Below are 24494 nucleotides of genomic sequence, written 5' to 3'. Positions count from 1 at the left end.
GAAAAAGTTTGTACGTTGAAGAGTGTTTATTGAATAATAATGTTGCTAAATTAGATTTGCAGATATTCCGAATAAGTTGAAATTCGACATGTCTTTGTTTAATTTACAGATAATTTTGTTTTTATTTATGATATTTTCCATTCACGTGACATATGAGTTTGTGTTCTCTCTTATTTTATGTTTTATTATTAATTATTACTATAAATTGTCATGTCATATAGCCGTAACCATGTTATGTCTATCAATTATATTTATCGTCATAAATCAAATCAAATGTCATATTTATGTCTTTATCATTAACCCCAAATTTGTCTCCATTTCATTAATTAGTTATAACGGTATCGTTAACATGAGTCGAACTTGGCTGACATCGTGTTACCTTTTGAAGGCCGAAAACTGTGTAAACTTCTGCTTATGATGGGAAAATAAAATAGGGCGAGGCGCGGCGAGGCGAATGATCTATAATACTAAGATTTTAAAAAAAAATATTTTATATTTTCGGAGTATGAAATTTTGTTTTTTTTCTATGTTGTACTATATTATTAAGTTTAAATTTATGTGACAAGTAACTTTTGTGTAATGGTCTAATTTTTTAAGTATTGTTAACCAAAATCAAGACATTCTATCCTGTTTATCGAGATTCAATCTGATCAAATCCAGCTCTATCAATCTTTCATTTCATCAGGATATATTTTATCTTATCTGTATGAGGTTCAATAATTTATGTTAAAACATTATCTTCATTTCCTATGTTTTTATAGATATATATTTTTTAAACATAAATTTGATTTTTGAAGTAGAAAATTACATCTACAGAATTTGTTTATAGAATTTCTTAGTTTTTATCAGATTTTTTTTTAATTTTTTCAGTTTTTATTTGAAGTAGACCAAAAAAATGGGCTATTCCAATATTTAATCGCGCACATTTATTCCGTTAAAAAAGACCCGTTAGTAGAATATTTGATAAACAAAAGTTAGTCTGAAACTCCGAAAGTCCTGTTAAATTTCAGCCGTGGACAATGTAATTGAGGTGATTTTTATCATTGTTTTTACTTCAACGTGTGTTTGTTTTATGAAAATAACATTAGGGAGTGTTTCCAAATGATTATCCGTTTAGAGAAATGATTAAATTTATGTGTTATAAATGAGTGAGAAAAAGGCAAAACTTAGTAGTGTTTGAAAAATCAAAGTGAAAAAACTGAAATTTTTTTGTGGGCACGATGTTTCGTAAATAACTGATTTTAATACAAGTTTTTTAAATAAAATATTAAAAATAACTTTGGAGTGTTTGCAAAACATATGGTTTGATTGTGGAGTAGGTCTACGATCTCATGAATATTTATCTGTGAGACGAGTCAATCCTACCGATATTCACAATAAAAAATAATTTATTTAGCATAAAAAATAATAATTTTTCATAAATTACCCAAATAAAATATCTGTATCACAAATTATGATACGAGAGACTGTCTCACACAAGTTTTTGCCTTGATTATATATTGTAAATATGAATGTAAAGGGTAATTTTGTTAAACAAAACTATTGGACGGAAGAGCGTCCAAAAAAAAATCTGAGAATCACTTTTGAAGAATCAGATTTAGAGTTTAAGATACAAAAAAAATTTATTATTTTTAAGTGAGTGATTAACCATGCAAATACTCACTTAACATACAGGCTATGACAACTTCAAAACTTAGAAAATAAATGTAAAAGTGATACATCAATGAGTTATATTGCGGATAATTTTGTCATCTTATACGTTTGGACCACATATATATATGTGACATGTTAATCTAGACTCTAATTGACAACTGACGTAAGTTAAAAATGTCATAAATCTAACACACGTTTTGTGTATTCCGAGAACATCCAAAAACATTTAGGTCTATGTCATATTGTAAGATTTATTTTCATGTAACATATACAATAAAACGTATTATTCCACATAAATAAATAGACCAGAGCAAAAATTCCTACCTTTCGACAAATAGAGTAAAATCTAAGCCATTCAATATACCAGCAATTTATAGGTACATAATTTTAAAAATTGATATTTTTCATGGTTTTCAAGTATTAAAAAAAATCTACAAATACGGACCAATGTTAATTTTTTTAAACAGCACCCAAAAAATTATGAACCAATGTTAAATAAATAATAAATATATAGCAAGTATTTATTGCATGTGGTAGCTTAATTAATATCATCCATTCATAAATTGTTTTATACTATAACTACGTAGAACCACAAAAAGCAAAAAAAAAAAGCCTATAAAAATCCATCAAATCCCCACGAAATTTCATTCACACTCAACAACATATACACATATTTGCTCGGCTTCCTTTTGAGGTTTCTCTCCAACATCGATCGGAAGCCACCGCCAGTGAAAATGGACATGAAGAAGATTGCATGCTTTGCCGTCATTGCGGCATCGGCTGCCTCCATGTGCACCGCCACGGTGGTGAGCACCGCGGCTGAGGCGCCAGCCCCGTCCGTGTTAACTAGCGGTGCTATGGCTGCCTTACCAGCCGTTGGATCCTTTGTCGGGGCCTCCCTGTTGTCCTTCTTCGCGTTGTACATGAACTAGCTATGTTGAATATATATTAGACAAAGCAAATCGCATGTATGTTGTGTGAAATGATTTTATCGTTGCATTTTCGGGATTCTCTTTATTTTTCATTTAATTGATGTACCTTGTGCATTTCATTGATATATAATATATCAATGAAAGGCACATGTTATTCATTGGGCATCTTAAAAGGTGCAATAATATTATTTTCATTATTTATTCACGAGCTACAAGTTATATCTTCCTTTAATTTTTGCTTGAAAATCGATTTAGTCCAAATGATATTTCTCCAAGTAGTCCGCAGTCAATCCGTGATCACCTGCATTCTACAATAATAATAGTGCACATGTGCGCGCATCGCGTGTGTGTGTGTTGTGTCTATATATATATATATTATATTATAAAAATTGAATGTTAATTCATTAGAGATAATGTGTGAATATTTGAATTTGTTGATAGAATATTTTCTTAAAATTCAATCACGTATCATGAACCCACACCAAATTATTTTAGTATAAGATTTTTTGCTTGATATAATAGTATAGATTATCTAAATCTAAATTAAACTCATAAACCCAACATTTAATTTGTTTAAAATAGTATTTTAAGTTTTAGTTAAAGCATCACATCATAATGTCTTTGATAGTTCGAATGGGGTACTGTCCGAGTTGGATTAGTAAGTGAGCATTTAACTAATGGTCAGATATCTATTTCCTCTACTAATAATTTATCAGACGAGCTATTCACATAGAACTTTCTCGATATAGTTTATCTGATCAACGTGATTTACATACTTGTGTTTGATATTCAAATTCTTTCTTGATATTGCATACATTGAGAATTGGTTTTTGTAGCAACCCAACTTTTAACTTAGTTGAGGAGTCATTTCGTATAATGTGGATTCAAGATTTTTTTTTAAAAAAAAGAGTACTTTTATTTTGGCAAAAAAATTCAGGTTTTAATAAGCTAGTGGTTTTTTTATTTAAAAAAAGAAATTAAAAAGGCTGATTAATTTTGGTTGATTTGGAGAACTTTTTTTCCCTGATTCGCAATTTTCACTTCCAACATTCGAAACAATAGAATATAAGTACCGGTGATCATTATCAAAAGAGCAGTACTAACCACTGAGTAATACTTTTGGTCTCCATGACAACTTTTGAAGCTAAATAAAAATAGTTGATAATGCTCTCGATAAGTAAAATTGATGATAAAATATATTTAAAAATAACTTAGTAAAAAAAATTATCATCAGGTAAAAAGGATAATTTCAATAATTTTATGAATATTTGTAGAAAACGTTTTAGAAGTTATAATTCGCAAAATACACTACAAAAGAATGATTCTTATATAGATTACTAAAATATAAAAACAGTTTCTCAAAAAAAAATTCAATATTAATTATTAATTTTTTTAAAAAAGAAGAAAATGTGTGAAATAATCGAAATAGGTACAAATAAAAAGGTAAAATTTATAGTAAGGTACGACGAGTGAAAAAATTATAATCTTAGTTTTGAAAAAATAATAAATAAAAGCAAGTGAAAAAATAAAGATGCTTATATAGATTCCTAAAACAATTACTCAAAAAAGTCAGTATTGATTAATAAATGTTAAAAGAAGGAGAAAATTTGTGAAATGAACGAAATAGGTATAAATAGAAAATGTGAAATTTATGTAAACGTACAAAGAGTGAAAAAAAAAAAATAATCTTAGTTTGGAAAAATAACAAATAAAAGCAAATGAAAAGAATGGAAACAACGCCTTTAGACAAACAAAAGACAAGAGGCCATATTTTAGGGATGGACATATGTACAAGGACATCACAATAGTGGATATAATCCAAGCTATGTCATCCAAATATCCTCTCCATCTAAATATTTACCACTGCACACCATTGATTTGTGTGCCACAACAATATCCGTTTACAAATTTGTAACCGGGTATTGCAATTTTTTTAAAAAAATTTCTTTAAGCCAGCGTGATTGAGACGCGCTTGTTTTTTGGGTCGAGATCTTTTTTTGGGACAAGGTGGGTCAAGGGTCGAGCTCTTAATTCACTAAAAGTGAAAAGCTTGGGTGCTCGACCTCGATTTGTGATTTGTGAAGAGCTTGGGTGGTGAAGAGCTCGACTAACTTCTTTTTATTTTTTTCACTTTTTTTTAATATTTATTTAATTATTATGTGAAATATAAATAGACAATTGAATGGAATATGCACAACGTTTTTTTCTCTGATCAATTCAAAGAAAGACAAAATGCTGCAAAAAAAGATGTTGAACGGGCATTTGGGGTTCTCCAAGCTCGTTGGGCAATTATAAGAGGCCCACGGAGACATTGGTTTATGGATAAATGCAAAGAAATCATCTATACATGCATTATTTTACACAACATGATTGTTGAGGACGAAGGTCGTGCAATATCAATGTGGGATTTTGAAGAACGAGATAATTTCATAGCCAATCAGGGTTCAACCACAGAATTTGACGAATAGCTTCGAAGAAATACAGAGTTACATGATAGTCATATGCATCATCAGCTTCGTCACGATTTGGTTGAACACATTTGGGAACATGTCGTCGTGATGAGTGAACGCCTAGTGTATTTCACTATATGTGTGATTTGTAATTTCTGTTTTCATGTCATATTTTTTAGTATCTTCCTGTTACTAATTTTCAATTATTATTATTATTATAAACGTTGTTTTATGGTTTGTAATTTTTTATTATTAATAGTTATAAATATTGTTTTGTGGTAAATTAGTTTTGTATAGTTCGTTATAAATTTTTTAATTTTATTTATTTTTATTTTGTTACAAATTATTTATTCAAAAATAATCGTTATAAACTTTTAAATTTTATATTTCAATAAAAATATAATACTAAATAATAGATAAAAGTAATTAAAATGGTGAAATGATTTTATTTAAATGCAAATAAAATATTAAATAAAGTGACAGTGAGACCCATAGATATTTGGTTGGTGTGATATTTGATCGTGAAATATGAGATATTTGAGTAGAGAAATATTTGATTGATGACGTGGATTAGGGGTCTACAAATATTTAAAGAAAATATCCTCCTTATTCTGGATGACCTAATGTATTATCCCCTTTCAAATATTAAAGTTTTGGCCGAATTTTTTTTATATATAAAGTTTTTGAAAACAATTTTATTTTATTTTGCAAAAGCTAGAAAGTTATAAATTTTAAATGAAGGCAAATTGGATCTCCTAGTAGACTTTTTTTTTAAAAAAAAATCTATTTTCCAAGAAAACATATATTCACCAATGTAAAATAAGGAAGCTTTTAGAACCCAATCCAAATCTTGATATAACTACAGATTACGCTAATTTTAATATGTACGTGTCGGCCATTCTATATAAATACGTACGTACATGGGCAGCCTCCATTGTTTTCAAGATTGCAAAGAAACGAAGAATTAATTAAGATGCATTGGATTAGAGGAGAAACTTTGGGCAGAGGGGGTTTTGCCTTTGTCTCTAAAGGCACAACCCAACAAGATGGCTGCCTCGGTAATAATATTCCACCCATCGTCGCTGTCAAATCTTCTAAATCATCCCACTCCAACTCTCTTCTCAAAGAAAAGAAGCTGCTCGATCGGTTCAACAACTGTCCCTTCATCATCCGATGTTTCGGGGACGAAACCACCCTGGAAGATGGCCAGGAACTATACAATATTTTTCTCGAGTACGCATCCGGAGGTTGTTTGGCGGATGTCATCAAATCTTGCGGCGGCAAAGGTTTGCCGGAGCCTGTTGTCAAAAATCACACGAGATCGATTCTCATGGCTCTTTCTCATATGCACGCACTCGGGTACGTGCACTGCGATATTAAGCCACACAACGTCTTAATGGTTAAAGGAGGTGACGAGAAAACGAGTGTGAACACTTTTGGCGAAGAAACTGCAAAGCTCGCAGATCTCGGAAGTGCTATTAACATGCGTGGCGGCGATGATGAGGATGACGGGGGATTCAGGGGCACCGTTCTTTATGCGGCACCGGAGTCGATTGCCAATCAAACATACGTACCTCAATCAGATGTTTGGTCTTTGGGATGCACTCTCTTGTTCATGTTGACTGGGAAATCGCCTTGGAAGTTCGACAACCCGACGACTGCCGTGGATGTGATGATGACGATCGGCTGTAGTGATCAGATTCCGGAGATCCCGAGTACTAAGAAGATTTCGAAAGAGGCCGTAGATTTTCTCAAGAAGTGTTTTGTTAAGGATCCAAGATCAAGATTTACTGCCGACATGCTTCTAGATCATCCCTTTGTCAAAGCTAGAAACGCCTCCCCTCATGCCGGAAAATGCAGCAGCCACCACCACCACCACCACCACCACCGTTATCTCACCTCAAGATTATCTCACGGCATCAGTTCATTGGTCCCCAGCTGTTTTCATGTCGTTGACTCTGCTGCAGTCCGTCCAGTTTAATGTGATCAACGGCAGAACAAAAAAGTTGTAAATAAATCTATTTTTTCGATATATTTTCCAAGTTTTAGTATAAATTTCCGATCGAAAGCATGTACATAGCCTCCAAGCGTAGTAGCGTACCATGCACTCTTTTTTATCGAAGGCGGAAGCAGTCCAGTCCAGCCTTATGACATTGAATGTAATTCAGTATAAATTTTTGGTAAAAAAACAACCGTAATCTTAGAAAAAAAACATATGAACTGTTGTAATACTGTTCAAAAAATTTGACTTATACTATCACTTTTAATTTTTAGTAAAACAATAAGTATGTTGTCATAAAAATATACTTAAATTTTAACATTAGATTTTTTTAATAAAAATATGGAATCATAAATTTTAATTTTTTTCCTTATTGACTATTTTTATTATTAAATACAAATTATTACAAATTTTAAGTGATCATATAAGAATAAAAATATAACAAAAAATAAATTTACAATAATAACAACTTATTTATGGTCCTCAAATTTTGTAGTAAAAATTATTATTATTTTTAAAAGAAATGTACTAGAAAAAAAAAATAAGGCTGATAAAATATTATACTAAGGGCATCTACAGTGGTGGATATAATCCAATCAATATCATCCAAATATCATCTAAATATTCACCACTGCACACCATTGATTTGTGTGCCACAACAATATCCGGTTACAAATTTGTAACTGGATATTACTATTTTTTTAAAATTTCTTGAAGCCAGCGTGATTGAGACGCGCTTGTTTTTTGGGTCGAGCTTTTTTTTTTTTGGTCGAGGTAGGTCGAGCTCTTGTTTAGATCAATTTTTTTTTTTTTATCGACCAAGCACAAGGGTCAAACTCTTCACTAAAATAGTGAAGAGCTTGGGTCGAGCAGGAGTGAAGAGCTCGACCCTGGCTTTTCAGCTTGGGCCGAGCTTCTTTTTATTTTTTTCTCACTTTTTTTAAATATTAATTATATTTAATTATTATGTGAAATATAAATTGATGATTGGATGGAATCCGCACAACTTTTTTTTGAAGTGGTGAAATGGTTTTATTTAATAAAAATAATTTTTTGAAGTGGTGAAATAATTTTATCTAATTTTATATTTCAATAAAAATATAATACTTAAATAATATATAAAAATAATTAAAGTGGTGAAATGATTTTATTTAAATGAAAATAAAATATTAATTAAAGTGACAGTGGGATCCATAAATATTTGGTTGGTGTGAGATATTTGATTGTGAAATATGAGATATTTGAGTAGAGAAATATTTGATTGATGGTGTGGATCAGGGGGTCCATAAATATTCGAAGGAAATATCATTATTACTCTGGATGGCCTAAAGAGGAGGGTTGTCTGACCTCGCCTTCTCTCTCATGTTAAAGAGGAGTCAGGGTCTCAAGCTCCGATTATACGTTTTTCAAAAACACAATTTTGCTATATTTCTTTGAATATTTTTTTATTTATACTATTTATTTAAAAAATCCTATCAAAGCATGTGAAAATAATTTCGTTTTAATTATGTAAAGATATAAGTATATCTTCATGTTCTGAACTTGTAGGCAAATTAGTCTTCTTTTGCAATTAAAAAAAAGTGATTTATCGTTTTTATGTATAAAATTTACAAATAAAAGTTTAAAAATCAATTTTTAAAGATTGCAAGCGCTACCTAATATGCGTTTTTTAAAATAATAGATAGGCAAAGTTTATCTTCAAAGTAGTAGCTTATAATAATTAATAAAGAAGCTCTTTCACAATCCAAGAAAATCCTTTTTTTCTTTTTCTTTTTAAAATAATAGATTAGCAAAGTTTATCTTCAAGGTTTGTTTCTTTTTCTTCATTTTTTTTTGATTTTTTTATCTGTATTTATTATAAATATTATTTAAATAATAGTATAATATTTATTTTATTATTTTAATAATTAAATATTAATTATATAAATTTAAAAATAATATTGTTGATTTTTAAAATATTTTTTATGTTAATTATTATTAATTAAGGACTAATTTGATTTAATGATTTATAATAAATATAATTATAAATACAAATGTTTAATTAAATTATAAAATTAAATATTATTATTTAAATTTATTAATAATAAAATCTTAGTCATAATTAAAAATATATTAAATCAAATATAATAATTAATATATTTAAAATAAAAAGAATATTTCGAAAATATTCTTTTTGATGTAAGATTTGAAGTAAATAGGTTGGAGATAAATGTTGTATTTGGTGCAGAAATCACACTATTTTAGCGTAAAAATTGCATCAAAATAGATTTTGTGGTTGGAGATGACCATATAAGCTGTTTGACCAAATTTTTACCAAACAAATTAAAGAAAAATTGTTTAGTAGAGTTTATAAGCTCAACCAAATACCGTTTAGTAGAGTTTATAAGCTCAACCAAATACCCTCTTAATTACAACTTAAACATGATTTTATCCAATTAGAAAATTTGATATTTATATGGATATCTTATTTAACAATTGATACTTAAAAAATACATTTGTTATTCAAATTGAAAACTCGAACCAAAATTGATCAAACCTAAAACAAAACTTGTACCCATAAAATGAGATCGACCCAAAGAGCTTGGCCCACTCCTGATTTCCTAGATCCAAGAACTTAGAAGGGTTTATCGACAATCAAGCCTAAACCTGTAGGTCATCCATGTGCTCATCCTGAGGATATTTGGCCAACCTCAAATATCTATTTTAAGGCCTTTTTGGGGTCATTGGGTCAACCTGGTGGCCGACTAGCCAGCCGACCTAACGACAGGATCGCATCCTTGACATTTTCTTATCAATGGTTGACCTCTTGAGCTATCGATCTAATGAGAGAGCTCTTCCACATCAGCCGAACTCTTCTTTTAGGAGGGCTCCATACCATGGCACACATTTCTACTATCTTAATAATGAATATCTGATTCAATCTTATCTAAGATCGTGAAGATCTAGAATTCTGCAAAGAAGAATTCTAATTAAGGAATAATTTTAATCACGTGGTAACTCTTCTTCTATAAATATAAGGTTTGGTTGTGTTATTTACATATTCACTCATATTAATCACACACACAGTACTTTCTATATTATTCATATTTCATAACTTGAAAGAAGATACGTCGAAAAACCTTTCTTCCCCTTTCTACTGTTTTTTCTTGTGTTTTTAGGCCATTTTTAGTTCCTATTTGACCTCCTGGAACACATCTCGGCCTTTCAACATGTATCGCTATTTATCAACTTCAACTGGCTTTGTCTGTGAGAACATTGAGCAAATATGTAGAGATAGCAGATAGAAACGGAATAGTATGGAGTAGCGTCTAGAGTTCATCCGCAATCCAATAATCTCTTCCATGGAAGCTCGTACGTCCTTATCATTTTTGTTGGAGTTCATCCTCAACTCATTCAGGCAGATATCATCGCCAGCTCTTCTCTAACATGTCTTAGCTCATTAACAGCTGCTCTTCGGAGAGATAAGGTCAGGCCTCAACTCTTCAACCAGCCAGAGCCCACTTTCAAAGATCACCCTCATTTCTTTCATGGGAGATCTTGCTCCACTCTGTAGCTATAGGTCACCCTCCACCAATTCTTCATCTTCAGCCATGACCCATCAGCTCTTTAAGTTTTAGATCATGCTCAACTACCTCTTTGGCGATAGGTCATTTCTCAGCTCTTTAGCGAGGGCCATTAATCATGGACCAGCTCTTCAGCGAGACATCATATGCGGTCAACTCTTAAGCTAGAGGTCATCCGCTAGATCTCAGGTCATCTCCGTTCAAATACATCAGCTTTAGGATGATCTCCTATTTCTAGTCGTTCTCGTACAGCCCTAGTTGTATCGATGGATTCCCGTCACCTCAGATTCAATATTTGGATTCAGGCTAACATTACGGAGATCCCATACATCCAATATTTCATTAATACCGATTAAACCGCTAGAGCTCGGGAGATATATTTACTTGAAAATAACCCTGTCTCGGTTACACCAGGCTATAAAGATCCTCATTCGAGTTCAGAAGCCCTGATCACATCAGCTATCGTCTCGGTCATGTCAAGCTAAAAGGGTTTTCATCAGACCTCATCTAACGAGCCATGATCACGCCAGGCTTACCTTGCCTTGGTTATGTTTGGTTACAAGGATTTTCAATTAACCCCAGCTCAGGAGTCCTGATCGCGTCAGGCTCATATCATCAGGGTTACGTCCATCTATAAAGATTTTCACTCGATCTCAGTTCAGGAGCCCTGATTATGTTTGTGAGGCCCAAGCCCTTGAGCCCAATTATAACATCGGCCCAACTTTATCCTATGTATATAAACTAATAACCCTTCACTTTTCTCATTCTACGCTAAGTTAAAAAATTAATTCTCTCAAAACATTCTCTCCCTCTCTAAAAAAAAAAAAACGTGAAAAATTTCTATCTGGGGGTTTCAAGTTTTCTTAGAGTCAACCTTAACTTCAATACTAGCAAAAGATTGTAAGTGGAACGTGTATTTTCTTGATACGTTATAATATTTATCTTCGTGGTATTTCAAGTTTAAGTATATGATGCATTACTTGACGATTTTTTTCAACGAATGATTTTGGCGGTGTCTTGATCTTGTTTGTGACTTTGTCTAATAGGGTAAATTTAGACACTTATGATCCGGTCTGGGGAGTTAAGCCAGACATTCATGATCCCATTTGGGGTTAAGCCAGATACTATTATCCAATCTGGGAAGTTAAGCCAGATATTATAATCTAATCTGGGGAGTTAAGCCAGATAAATATGATCCTGTCTGGGGAGTTAAGCCATATATTTGACGTTTATTGTTTTCTGTTTTAGATCTACTCGTGAATAAGGTTTAAATATATGATCTAGTAATAAGTAAAATATTATAAATGTTTCTTTTTTAGTGGTTTAAAACACTAATTTGGGGATGATGATTTGGCTAGAAAATTTATAATTCTTTTTGCAGTGTTGACATTTAATTGAATAAGTTGAACATCGGATTTTTTCTTTTCTTGTCATTGGTTTGTTAGACAATGAAATTGTTGAATTAATTTATTTTAGAATAGAAATGTTGTTGAGGCTCAGTGTTCTTGGTCTATTTAATTATTGCATTTCAAGAACATTGCCGATGTTCATGCTATGCATCCCGGGGCGTGAAAATGTCAGGCTCACATTGCCTCGATTATGCCGGGATGTAAGGGTTTTTACTCGGTCTCAGCTCAGGAGCCTAGATCATGCCAGGCTCACCTCACTTCGGTTACATCATGCTATAAAGGTTTTCACCTTAGTTTAAAAGCCCTGATCACGTCAGGCTCATTTTGCCTTGGTTACGATAGGCTGTAAGAGTTTTCATCCGACATCAATTCAGAAGCCTCGATCATGTTAGGCACACATTGTTTTGGTTATGTTAGGCTAGAAGGGTTTTCCTGACCTCAGCTCACGAGCCTTGATATCATCAGGCTCAAACTACCTCGATTATGCTAGACTACAAGGGTTTTCAACAGAACTCAGCTCAGGAACACTCATCACGTCAGGCTCACCTCACCTTGGTCGCGACTAGTGTTGTAAAAAATGTATATGTAAGTGGGAGGCTACCTACCGCGTAGCACCTAATCACTTGGGCGACATTAAGGTTGCCGCCTAGGTGGTTTTTAAAAATTAATTTTTATAATATTTAGTAAGATTATATATTAATATCTTTAAATTATTTTTTATTTTATTTTACTTTTTATTTTTAGATATTAAATCATTATCTGATATATGTGAAGAGAACATGGTTAGTAAAAAAAGTAAGATGATTTTTTTTTAAATTTTAGGATACTGAATTATTTTTAAATTAATTCAATATCATCTCATATGAAAATCATTATCATGAAATTTTCTCAATCTAAATCACAAATGAAGATGGAGTTTGATTTTTTAAGACAAGCAACAAATCATCTAGAGCTACCTAAGCACACATACTTTAAAAGACCATATAAATAAATATAAACTCTAACCATGTAGGACCGCCTAGGGCTACCTAAGCCCACATAGAATCGCCTAGGTGGCCTTCTCGCTAGCCAATTAGCCTTTTTTCTAGGTGGTTGGTCGCCACTTACCTACTAGAAGTCGCCTATGATGATTTTTAGAATACAAGTCACTTTAGACTATAAAGGTTCTCACCGGACTTTAGCTCAAGATCCCTAATCACATCAATCTAACCTGATTACACCATTCTATAAGGTCCAGAAATGGAAGCAAGTCATCAATGATTAGGGCAAAATGAGCATGAGTTATTGTTCCCCTATAGGTATACTCAGTCGACTATTTACAAGGTTAATAATTTACATGTTTGGTCGAGTTCCTTGAGTCCGACCACCTCTCGTATGTTGACATTTACAAGTTTAATAATTTACATGTTTGGAGCCCAGCTTACCTCCTTTACATTGACCTTAACAAGGTTAATAATTAAATGTTTGTTCGGGCTTTCAAGATCGGCCAGCCTCCTTTACTTTGATCTTGGTAAGGTTATTAAATTAAATGCTTGGCCAAGCTCCCGAACCCCATCGACTTTCTTTAAATTGACCTTGACAATACCTTGACATGATTAATAATTTACATGTTTGGCCGAGCTTGCGACCTCTTACACAATGTTAATCTTATACAATGTTAATATTGTGATATGGTTTTGGCTGTAAAGTTGTCAAATATCTTTAATAAATCCCAATTCCTAATTTATAGTCAAGAAAATTTAGGTTTAAACCGAAATCAAATTTCATATTCGATTCCGTTTGGTGCAATTTGTAATTGAAATCCATTTGTAATTGAAATCCATTGCATTTTGGTTGGTAAAATTTTTGATAATAATTTTTTTTTAAAAAAAAATCCAATCAAATCGATCCATCTCCTGTGTACGATCATCCAAGGTTCAAGTTATCTTGTTTTAAGATATTTAAAATTTGAAATAAAAACACCCGAACATCTCCCATTGTTAGAATTATGTAAATATATTTATATGTATAATTTTCAGTTTTTAAATTTTAATTGGAATAATATGAAAAAGTAATTTATATTTACCAAAATATCATATAAAATAAAGGAGAAGTTGGTGAAAAATCTTCCCTACCCACAAAATTGTGGTACTATATCGTACAAAACGTGGTACACTTCATGTAAAAATGTGGTACTAAAAAAATATCCAGGGACTGACACAAAAAAAGTCGACCACTGGGATTGAAGGTCAATTTCCCGTAAATAAAATTGAACATGAAAGGTGACCCTAATTTCTTTCTTCTAGATGAAAATGGCTTCCAGAATACCTCGCAAGCTTTCCCCTAAATTCCTCCGGCGATGGTTCTTTCCGAACCCCTCCTTTCCCACTTCCGACCAAAGTTATAAACTTTTATCCGGTTCCAGAGTCCCCTACCCAAAACCCTGCTGCAATAATGCCATTTACAAGCACCAAAGTCAAATCAAGATACCCAACTTTCCTGGAAAAAGCCCACAAAATCGCGAAGTGTTTGATTTTTGTCGAGTTTTTATTGTGCCCAGATCGATTTCTAGTTCTCTTTTTAAAGCTCAAGATGCCCGTGTTTTTTCTAACCCAGTGTCCGGCTGTAATGTAATGTATGATAAACCTAGGTTCTTTTCTTCGAATTTAGATCAATCGTCGTCTTCAGCTGAACAAATTTCCGACACCTCTATTAAGAATCCGAATCAGAACCAGGAATTCAAGCATCAAGAGATCACTGGGCCTACCGTCGATCGGGATTTATCAGCATTAGCGAATGAAACACGCGAAGTTCTTGAGATTAAGATGAAGACTATGTACAGTCTAAGTAAGGCTTTGGCTGGATTAGGCCTCGTGCATCTTGCGTTGGGAGCTTGGACAGCATATATTACACGAGATTCGCCTATTCCAGAGGTGTTGATACAGAGTTTCTTGGCTTTTGGGATGCCCTTCTCACTTGCATTCATGTTGAGGCGAGCGTTAAAGCCAATGTACTTCTTCAAGAAAATGGAGGAGCAAGGTAGACTGCAGATTTTGACCCTTACTCTTCAGATTTTCAAGAATTTGAACACTTTTTTTGTTCGTTTTCGCGGAGTTTCTTATTTGTGTGTTGCTGGAGCATTTGCTGGTTTGATCCTTGTAGTGTTTTTCCGGTGAAGCGCTTGACACGTCTTTATAAAATTTAAGTTATGAGATGCATTTTTTTTTTCTGAATTTTCTTGGAGAGTTGTATTGTTTTATTGATAATGAATTAATATTTGGTCAACTCGTTGATATGTGTGTTCTTATAAATTTAAAAGCAATGATGCACAGTTAATGAATGATCAACATGGTAGCAATTTTGAGCATTTATTTAGTCATCTTGGTGCTTGAACGACCTTTCATAATATTTTTTTGGAGTATTTTTTTAAGCATTGATTGTAACATCCACAAATCCATAAAATTGTTAGCTTTGTTGCCTTAAAAGGCATCAAGCTACCCACAAGGGTGAATTTTGACTCCTTGAATCAGTTATCAATGGTACAATTTCTAGATGTTAATTGTCTTATGATGACACTTGATGTTAATTCTGGCAGTTCTTTATGTTTCTTTACAATCATCAGTGAAATGTATACTTCTAAGCTTTATTGAGTAGAGTTCACGAAACAAAAGATGAAGTTAATGAAGTAAATGAAAATGGTTGGCACTATTCTTAACATCGAACACTTCATTTGTTTCATCCATCCAGTATAATAAAAGTGTGAACAAAAATTGACTAAAATTTCGTTGTTCTCTAATTTTAGTACAAGTCTTGAATTCTTGTGCTGTATTATGTGATCTTATGTTGTGTCGACAACGGATTGCTATTTGTTCAAGTAGCTGAACACATAATAAGTTATCTCACAGACAGGGTTCAATTATGGTTCTTGACGCGAGGGAGAAAGCTTTGCCGCATAGTGAGTAGTTTTCTGAGCACAAGCTTTTTTTTTTCGAGTTTTCTGGATGGAGTCAAAATATCTTGCAGTTAATATATGCTTTCTTTGGTTTCTTAGTAAATAGTTTAGTCCAAGAATGAATCGGTTTTCTCTGTGTTTCAAAACTTCTGGTGCATTTATGTTATTTATATGGCTAAACACTTCCCAAGGGTGGTGCCCTTGAACGTAACAATGAAGCGATAAAGAATTGATCTTGTATGTTACTAAAGTGTTTGGTTGATGGGATCAATAGTAGATGATTAATATTTTTTGTATATTGGATGAAAAGAGTCTTGCTTAAAGCCCCAAACTCAACTTTCTTCACCTTTTTCTTTCCTCCTCCCATGTTCTGTAATATGCTCTATTCTCCTTTCAACTTCTTCGTAGTCCATTTAGTATCAACATTCATTTCGGGTGATTATCATTTATCATCTCATGGAGGAAGGGGAAAACTTCCTCAATATTCATTTTCCATTCACCAAACTAAAAACAATGTCCAGCAACGTCGTTTTTAATCGTTTTATTAGTCCATCTCAATATAGTTATCATCCATAAAAAAATTAAACCATAAATTAGGGCGTGTTTGCAACTTCTAGTTTTAAAAAAAAAAGTGATAAAGAGTTATAGATTACGAAGAAGCTGAGAAAATTCAAAAGTGGTTATTATTTGAAATCAAAAGTGAAAAATCGAAAATATATTTGATTAATTTTTCAAGTCACAAGCCAAAAGTTATTATTATTTTTATTGCAAATAAATGATGATACTTATCAAACAAAATTTCATATGATTTGGAGCTATTGATATATGCACAAGTGGCGATGTTATTGAGGATTATTTCGTTAAATTTTGTCAAATTCCAATGTTTCATACAGATGGTGAAATACCACTAGATTTATTTATTGACAAATTCGTAATATTTTATTTTTATTATTATTGACTCAAATATTGTTATTATATATATATATATATATATATATTACGTTTAATTTATCCTCCCATCAACAAATTTTAATTTTTAAACAAACTCGTGATACTAGCTGGCGCTGTTGGCGGACGAGTGCCACGTGTCTCAAGCAAAATAATTTAAATTAAAATTATTGAAACCCAACCCGTGTGTGGAAATACGATCACCGCCTCTCGATTCCATCTTCCATGATTGTTTTTTATCGTATTTGCACGGCACCAATCAGAAGACGAAACGTGTGAAAAACCACGTACACCGTATCACTTGATAACAACTCATTTCATCCTTACCCACCTCCCTCCTTTAAAAATGCATCCTATGTTCCGCTACTGCGTCTCTCTTCCTGTTCGCTTCGAGGTTTCCTCTCTCGAATTACTTTTCTGTATATGATTATTATAATCTAATTACCAATTATTTATATGATAATCTGCTTGTTATTGTCATTTTGGACGTTGATTTGTTGTTTGTTTATGTTTTAATGTTAATTAACAGGGGATTAGGAGCCTATACTCTGATAAATTGTTCCCGTCGGTCTCCTCTGCGAACAGGTCAGTTTGATGTTAAGAGATATATCCATTTTTGGTGCTTTTGTGGTATTGATGTTTTAGTTATTCGTTGATGTGTACTGATTTCTGATGTTGTTTGATTTGGGGACTTTGTTTAATCAATTTATAGAAACCCTTCTTTTAAAAAAGAACTGTTGAGTTTTCGTTGTAGTTTTGCTTAATTATGATACTCGTGCATGTTTACAGCCGCCATCCATGTAGAATTGGCATACCTAGGTTTGGATTCTAAGATTTCATGTATACTTTTTTTAATGATTATGAGTTTATACCCCTTAGAATATATTTTATATACGGCTCTATCTGATGTATTGGGGGGGAAGGCGGAGTCCTTTTCCATTTAATGGGATTTTAATTTATTTGTCTTGGAAAAACCAGGGGCCTTTTCCATTTAAAGGGATTTTACGATATTGGACTTTGTTAATACTTGCTGAGCGTGAAAGCAATTGTCTAACTCGGTTGAATGCTGTGGAATTATTTTGACTCAATTTTTTCATACAAGATATGAAGTGAATAAGATGTTGGATGCTCAAGGAGACAAGGACGAGAGTAAAATGTAATTTTGAAAACAGTGTAAGAGGCAGAACAGGGGGCATTTCAAAGAAATTATTGTTCTCCAAAATTATCTTTATAATGGTGGAATTTTCCTTTGAACTTTATTTTGATGAAGAAAAATCATTTTTATGTGCAATTGAGGTGTCTAGTGTTCCCTGGCTTAAGCTTGAATCGGAAAGCTGTGCACACTAGTATCAAGGGCACATAACATGCTAAGAATGCACCCTCTTGTAATTACATTTTCAGCGTATCGGAGTTTTTGTTGCGCAGCAACGATTTCTGCTTTTACCATTGTGTTTTCACCACCTCTCTGCACTTCAAAATGTCAAAGAAGATTTTGGTTTCGTTCATTAAACTTTCATGAAAGCATGGATACGTTGCTAATTCAGTGATGCTTTTTATTCATCTCCACTTTGTCTCAATTATAAATACCTAAGTTAAGATGATCGAGAAAGAGGAAGAGCCAAGAGTGCAGGAAGATTAGGGGAAGAAGAAAGGAGTAGAAGAGGACAACTGGAGAAGGAAAAGTGAAATTATTTAGATTGACAATAGGTCTTAGATATAGGAAAACAACAATATTTGGAGTATCCTTAAGTTAGTGTGTTCAAATTTTAGATCTTGTCTCCTTGAGCTTTCTGGAATGAAGATGTAGATCCTTTTGCGAAGTACATACATTGCAAAGTTTTTAATGGATCCTATGGATACTCGAAAAGAAAAGGAAAGGTATAGAGGAGATTAACAAGTGAGCTTTTAAAAGGAGTTCTAGAGATGGCAATTGATATAGAAAAACATCAGATATTGGCTTGCAAGATGGGTGCGACTACATTTCCAAAAAAAACAATGTCTACTGCATTGCACATTGTAATTTAAACCATCTTGGTTCAAATCAAATGCGCAGAATATATTGTCTTGTATTGAAGTAAGATACGGGTTGTCAATGAAACCAGAACAATACTAATGAGAAACTGATTTGTCTTCTAAAGGTTAATTTAATTATTACTAATGAATATTTTAAGCATTATTTATCCTCGTCCTTGTTGAGTCAATTTTTTTTAATTGATGGTGGATTTTGCAAATAATAACTTAAGTGAGCCAAGTAGGCATATTCTGGTTTTTTTAACACATAATGGTATACTGATTTTTTAAACCTTGTCGAAGGAAACTAACAAAATGGAACAAAATGAGACTGGTTGTCAAACCCCTCAAGCTCCCATCCTTTGTGTCAACCATTGTGGATTCTTCGGAACAGCAGCAACCATGAACATGTGCTCCAAGTGTTACAAAGACCTTGTTTTGGAGCAAGAACAGGCCAAATTAGCCACGTCTTCCATTCAGAATATTATGAACGGGAGCTCAAGCACCGATGCGTGTGACCTGAACGTTGCTGCGGTAACTGACGTTGTGGCTGCTTCTCCGAAGATCGAGGTGGTGTCAAAGCTATCATCTTCTGCATCAGCAGCAAATGAAGAATGCAAGGAGGTTAAAGAAGGCCCAAAAAGGTGTGGGGCCTGCCAGAAGCGTGTTGGTTTGACTGGTTTTAATTGTCGATGTGGTAGTATTTTCTGTTCGGTTCATCGTCACTTCGACAAACATGAATGCAACTTTGATTATAGAAGTGCTGGTCAGGAAGCTATAGCTAAAGCCAATCCTGTTGTCAAGGCAGAAAAGCTCGACAAGATATAAACTGGCAGTCTTGAATTTTTGCTGCACTTGGTTTCCTGCGGGGGCATTTGCTGGTTGGTTTGTGTTGCTTCTTATGCGTTTGTAGGGCGTTAGTGTCGTCCGATGCTATAGTGTTTTTGGTGTCTTGCCGACATTGGGAAAAAAAAGACTGTTCGTATTTGAAGCAGTGATATAATGTTATGGCCTGGTATTGGTAGTTGATTTGGCCGTCTCTTATGCTGGTGGTTTCGTTGACTTGTATAATCTGCTAGTAGGTTGGTTTATTTGAAGGTTTCTTTTATGCTTGCAATTGTTCAGTTCTTTGCTTTTTTTGAATTTAGCAGTGAACTTGGGGTTGATTGTAACTGGCTTAAAGAAATTAAACAATAAAGTAATATTTATGAATTTTGATTAATTTGATTATTAATATTGAGTATTTAATTAATAGAAAATAATTAAAAATGTTATATTAAAAAATATGTCTCGTTCTACCGGTTATCAGAAACATATTTTGGCTTCAAAATATTATTTATCGCGATTTACAGATTTATCATTAATTATTTATATTTATTGAAGTTTGTGATTTATTAATAGTTTTTTTAATATTATTTGGATGTGTAGCAGACCATATTAAAATTATTAATCACACTTCAATATAATTTTTTTTTTACTAGTTCCGAAACAGCATCCCTTCATTTTTCTTTAGAATCCAACAGAGAATTCCAATATTATGCTATATGGGAGTGTGTTTCACACGTTCAGAATAGATCTGCCCCAAAACCATAACAGTGTGTGTAACTCGATGAAAGCAAGGCCCCCAACTCTGAATAGGTCTTCTAGATATTAATAAATCTGGAGGACATTCGTGCAAATTACAGCATTTTAAGCTTCTCTATAACAGCAGTTCTACATATTTCTGCAACTTCTGAAGGAAAAAGATAGCTGAAAGCAATGGATACATGACTTCTAACTTCCAAGAGGAGGAGGAGCTGAGTACAAAAAGAAAATGTCTATGCGCCATCTGGCTGAACAAATGGATTGGCGATTTCATCTGTTCCATCTGTGGGCGAAACAAGCATCACAGCAGTACCTCGACACACCTGCAGTTCACCAATCGCACATTGCAAGAGTAAGAAAAGCCTGCAGCTTAATTTTTATCCTCGTCACAATCTCAAATAAAAACTCTTCCGACACATCATGGACTATTGTGCTGTAAATTTTCGGAAAAAAGTAGGTAGAGGTCGCTCAAAGTTTTGAACTGCAAGTAAAAAATCCAAAACTAGAAGTGGCAATGAGCATGGACCAAAAGCTAATTGTGGCACAATATGATGTTAGCAACTTCTGAAGGTCGTCACTTTTCTTTAAACACATGCACTTCATCCTATCAAATATCACAGCTTGCAATGGTTGATCAAGAGAAGTGAACTAAGATCACATGTGGATTCGGAAACCTCAGTTCGTATGTAGAGTAAAGATAATGCGTATAAGATTCAAGAACATACTATCAAACCAAGGCGCCTGGTTTGATCAGTGGTCTTCAATGGATCATCAGGATCTGCAGTCCAGGATCAATATTTAGTAGTGATGCTATTCATCTACGAATCGATGAGTAGCAATCATTTATGACTTAAGGAGATATAATAGCAATCTATTACATTTCATGTTATTCACAAAGCAAACGGCACTGAGAGCAATGGAGATAGGAAGTCATAAATGTGTTCTATTGATTTATCATCACCCTGTGGGTTCACCAAAATGGATTAAGGCATGGCTGCTTCCACATCTCTTGATTTAAAAGACGGTATATGCATCAATATGACAATAGATGGCAAAAAACAATATAATATCCAGATAATTTCTTCTCTTCGAGATATTCTCATCATATGCAAGACTTTCAACCTATAATAGTGGTAATTCTTGTATAGTAATGTGACCAAGTGCTCCTAGGAGATTTGAACTATTCATGTAGTGGAAAGCTAATGCAGAAACACACATAATTGAAAATAGAGGGAACATAATCCACATATGCCAACAAGAAGCGCATAAAATCACCTCTCAGAAATTCTACTGCTTCGTCCAGGACAAGATTCAGCAATTGATCATACCCTTTGAGAGTTCCTGTCACTGAAATCAGAAGTAATACATACAACTTTCAGGGAAAGTTATAGTTCGTGCATAAAGATAATATTAATAATAGTTCGTGCATAAAGATAATAATATTAATAATAATAACCGCATATAACATTAAATCATGGTTCATGGAGCAGTTGGTTTTCAGAAACATTGGTCTCAGATTCCATGAAGGCAGGCGCATGAATGTGAATTTCTTTAAAACAAAATACAGAATGTTTTCTGAGAAAAAAAATAGCTTGCAAAAATAAAAGACAATTCTATTGTCCTCGCGGCAAGAAAATGATAGCAAAATTGAAGAGTGCACTGCCTGTAAAAACCCAAAAGGGATGCATGACAAATAGCATATGGTGGCCAAACTAATTGGAGAAGGATCCTTGCAGAGTACTTGTGATTTCAACGGATAAAGACGTGCTGAATATTAATCCTAGAAAGGAGTCGGAAAAGTAAGTAGAAAGATGGTCAATAAGTATAGATAGTTGAGTGATTTAATTTATCGAACTGTTTTATACACCTCTAGCTAGAACAATTATCACAGCATACACAGGGTTTTCGAAATATATGCCCAATCACCGACTTAGTGTGATGTGATTGACTCAAATTTTTTTTCCCTCGAATTGTTTCAAAAGATATGGACATAATAACGTCGATATTTTCAATTAAAGATTTCGAGCGGTGTCATGGCAAGATCACACCAAGAAAGGAAAGAAACACTTGTAGGTAGTTCACACTCGAGAATAACGTTTAAAGGCGGACGATGTAGCTACAGAATAAAGACATTAAGCCACTGACCGTAGTAAATCAAGAACCGAAAACTTTCCGAATATCTGATGAGCAAAAAAAGGGACAAACAACTGACCTTGTCTTCCACCAGTGAGCTTGACTTGAACACCTTTGTCCACAAATTTGGCTAAATCCAAAACTGTTTCTTTTCTGCCAGACTGAAATAAAGAGATACAACAATATATATAACACATATTTTCTAGAACCATTTTAAATCAAGGAAATAAACCCGCGATCGCATGTGCAGATACTATATATTAAAACAGACCAACAATATTAAAACGAGGATAAAGACGAAGAGTGTACCATGTTCAGCAAATCGACTAACTGAGAGCAGCGAAACTGTGCTACAGCCTGTCGACACAATGATAATCCTGCGACCATCGGAAAATTGAGTTAACAGAATAAAATTGAAGCAAAATGTTCTGAATATGAAGTGGAGATTTACCGGAGGAAAATGTAAGCTTGCGATTTCCGATAGTGGAGTGAAATTGGAAAACGTACAGATTTGTGCCCTAAATCTCCTAAAATAATGATGTCTTTTATTGACCTGTAGCATCCCTTAAATTTGTCGTAATTACAGTGTACCCACAAATATTATTTCATTGCAGATGTGTCCCTATTCTCTTCAAATGAAATATTATACCCCTGTTAAAACTTATATTTATTAATTTACCCCTATTTGTGTGTATCATAAGATTCATATCCCTTTTTTTAAAAAAGTAGGTCTCTTGTGAGACGATCTCACGAATCTTTATCTGTGAGAAGGATCAACCCTAGTGATATTCACAATAAAAAGTAATATTCTTAGCATAAAAAGTAATATTTTTTTATTGATGACCCAAATAAGATATATGTCTCACAAAATATGACACGTGAGATCGTTTCACACAAGTTTTTGCCTTAAAAAATTGTACCTTTCCACTTAAAAAAATGTTCAGTATTCACCATTCTAATTATTTCACATTTTCGACTTCACAAAATTATTACATTCGACATTTTAGATTACATAATATCAAATTCAATTAAATGCAGTAAACAACTAATGAGTTTTATTAGTTGAGGAGATATTTGTTATTGTTGGAGTTTTTTTTTTTTTTTTGTTAAATTGATTTGAGGAATGAAATTATGGGATCAAATTTGGAGGTGCACAATCGGTTAAAATTGAATGGATCAAACTGAAATTATCACAACCGAACAAACTTAAATTTTTTTCGATCAATTGAACCGACTCATTTTCACCTTCGAGATGAATTAAACCATTAAAAAAATCGATCATTTCGGTTGATGATCTTTAAAAAATAAATATCCAAGATTTTCAAATTAGTTGACGGGAGAATTAATCGCATTAAACATTTTTTTATGCACGAAGCATAAGAACAATTATCATTAAAAAAAACATACGCACCATATCAGTTTATTGAATTTCAAAAATAAGAAAAATAGAAACATAAACTTTTATATTTGTCTCGATTACTTAAAGTTACATACTCGTGTAAATGAGTAGAAAACTGAATAAAATCTCAAATCCAAGCAAATCGAGAAATTGTTTTTTATGTATTCATTTTCGGAAATAACCATTAAAAAGGAGAATCAATTTTTTTTAAAAAAAAAATTTTATCTCTATTTCTCGTCTATTGTTGTATTTATAGTTTTCATCGATTTAAAAGTTAGGGTGTATTTATAATTTTCATAGATTTAAAAGTTAGGGTTAAGGCAATAGAGAAGAAAATGATGGATGGGAAGATCTTGAAAAAATTTAGTGAGCTTGAGTTTATTTTTGCAGACTAGTGGTGATTGCTTAATAGATTGGGTGTAGGTTTGGCCCACTTATATATATATAAATAAACCATTTTTTATATTCAAAACGAAGATTTAA

General features: G+C 32.9%; 4 protein-coding genes and 1 long non-coding RNA gene across 5 annotated transcripts; 3 read left to right on the top strand and 2 right to left on the bottom strand.

Moving 5' to 3' along the window:
• Nucleotides 1–6008: 6008 nt before the first annotated feature.
• LOC142544153 (mitogen-activated protein kinase kinase kinase 20-like) lies at nucleotides 6009–7016 on the top strand. The gene is made up of 2 exons (XM_075651222.1): nucleotides 6009–6444; nucleotides 6481–7016. The coding sequence occupies exons 1-2, from the start codon at nucleotides 6009–6011 to the stop codon at nucleotides 7014–7016; spliced, it is 972 nt and encodes a 323-aa protein (XP_075507337.1).
• Nucleotides 7017–14269: 7253 nt separating this feature from the next.
• On the top strand, nucleotides 14270–15315 carry LOC142544837 (uncharacterized). Its single transcript, XM_075651872.1, has one exon. The coding sequence runs from the start codon at nucleotides 14292–14294 to the stop codon at nucleotides 15159–15161; it is 870 nt and encodes a 289-aa protein (XP_075507987.1). The 5' UTR covers nucleotides 14270–14291; the 3' UTR covers nucleotides 15162–15315.
• A 1820-nt stretch (nucleotides 15316–17135) lies between these two features.
• LOC142546888 (zinc finger A20 and AN1 domain-containing stress-associated protein 8-like) lies at nucleotides 17136–20107 on the top strand. Its single transcript, XM_075654849.1, has 3 exons — nucleotides 17136–17279; nucleotides 17415–17470; nucleotides 19199–20107. The coding sequence occupies exon 3, from the start codon at nucleotides 19211–19213 to the stop codon at nucleotides 19721–19723; it is 513 nt and encodes a 170-aa protein (XP_075510964.1). The 5' UTR covers nucleotides 17136–17279; nucleotides 17415–17470; nucleotides 19199–19210; the 3' UTR covers nucleotides 19724–20107.
• On the bottom strand, nucleotides 17607–19202 carry LOC142546889 (uncharacterized). Its single transcript, XR_012820539.1, has 2 exons — nucleotides 18417–19202; nucleotides 17607–18195 (listed from the first exon to the last, which is right to left on the bottom strand). It is a non-coding gene; the product is annotated as an uncharacterized LOC142546889 (long non-coding RNA).
• A 398-nt stretch (nucleotides 20108–20505) lies between the features above and the next one.
• On the bottom strand, nucleotides 20506–23175 carry LOC142546887 (sm-like protein LSM7). The gene is made up of 6 exons (XM_075654848.1): nucleotides 23064–23175; nucleotides 22922–22989; nucleotides 22692–22773; nucleotides 21755–21826; nucleotides 21205–21257; nucleotides 20506–20802 (listed from the first exon to the last, which is right to left on the bottom strand). Exons 2-6 carry the CDS (start codon nucleotides 22922–22924, stop codon nucleotides 20713–20715), a joined length of 300 nt encoding a protein of 99 aa, XP_075510963.1. The 5' UTR covers nucleotides 22925–22989; nucleotides 23064–23175; the 3' UTR covers nucleotides 20506–20712.
• Nucleotides 23176–24494: the final 1319 nt, after the last annotated feature.

This window comes from Primulina tabacum, chromosome 5, assembly GCF_025594145.1.
Source record: "Primulina tabacum isolate GXHZ01 chromosome 5, ASM2559414v2, whole genome shotgun sequence".
NCBI lineage: Eukaryota > Viridiplantae > Streptophyta > Magnoliopsida > Lamiales > Gesneriaceae > Primulina > Primulina tabacum.
The sequence above is the reverse complement of the archived record's forward strand: the minus strand, read 5'-3'. Positions and strand labels throughout refer to the sequence as shown.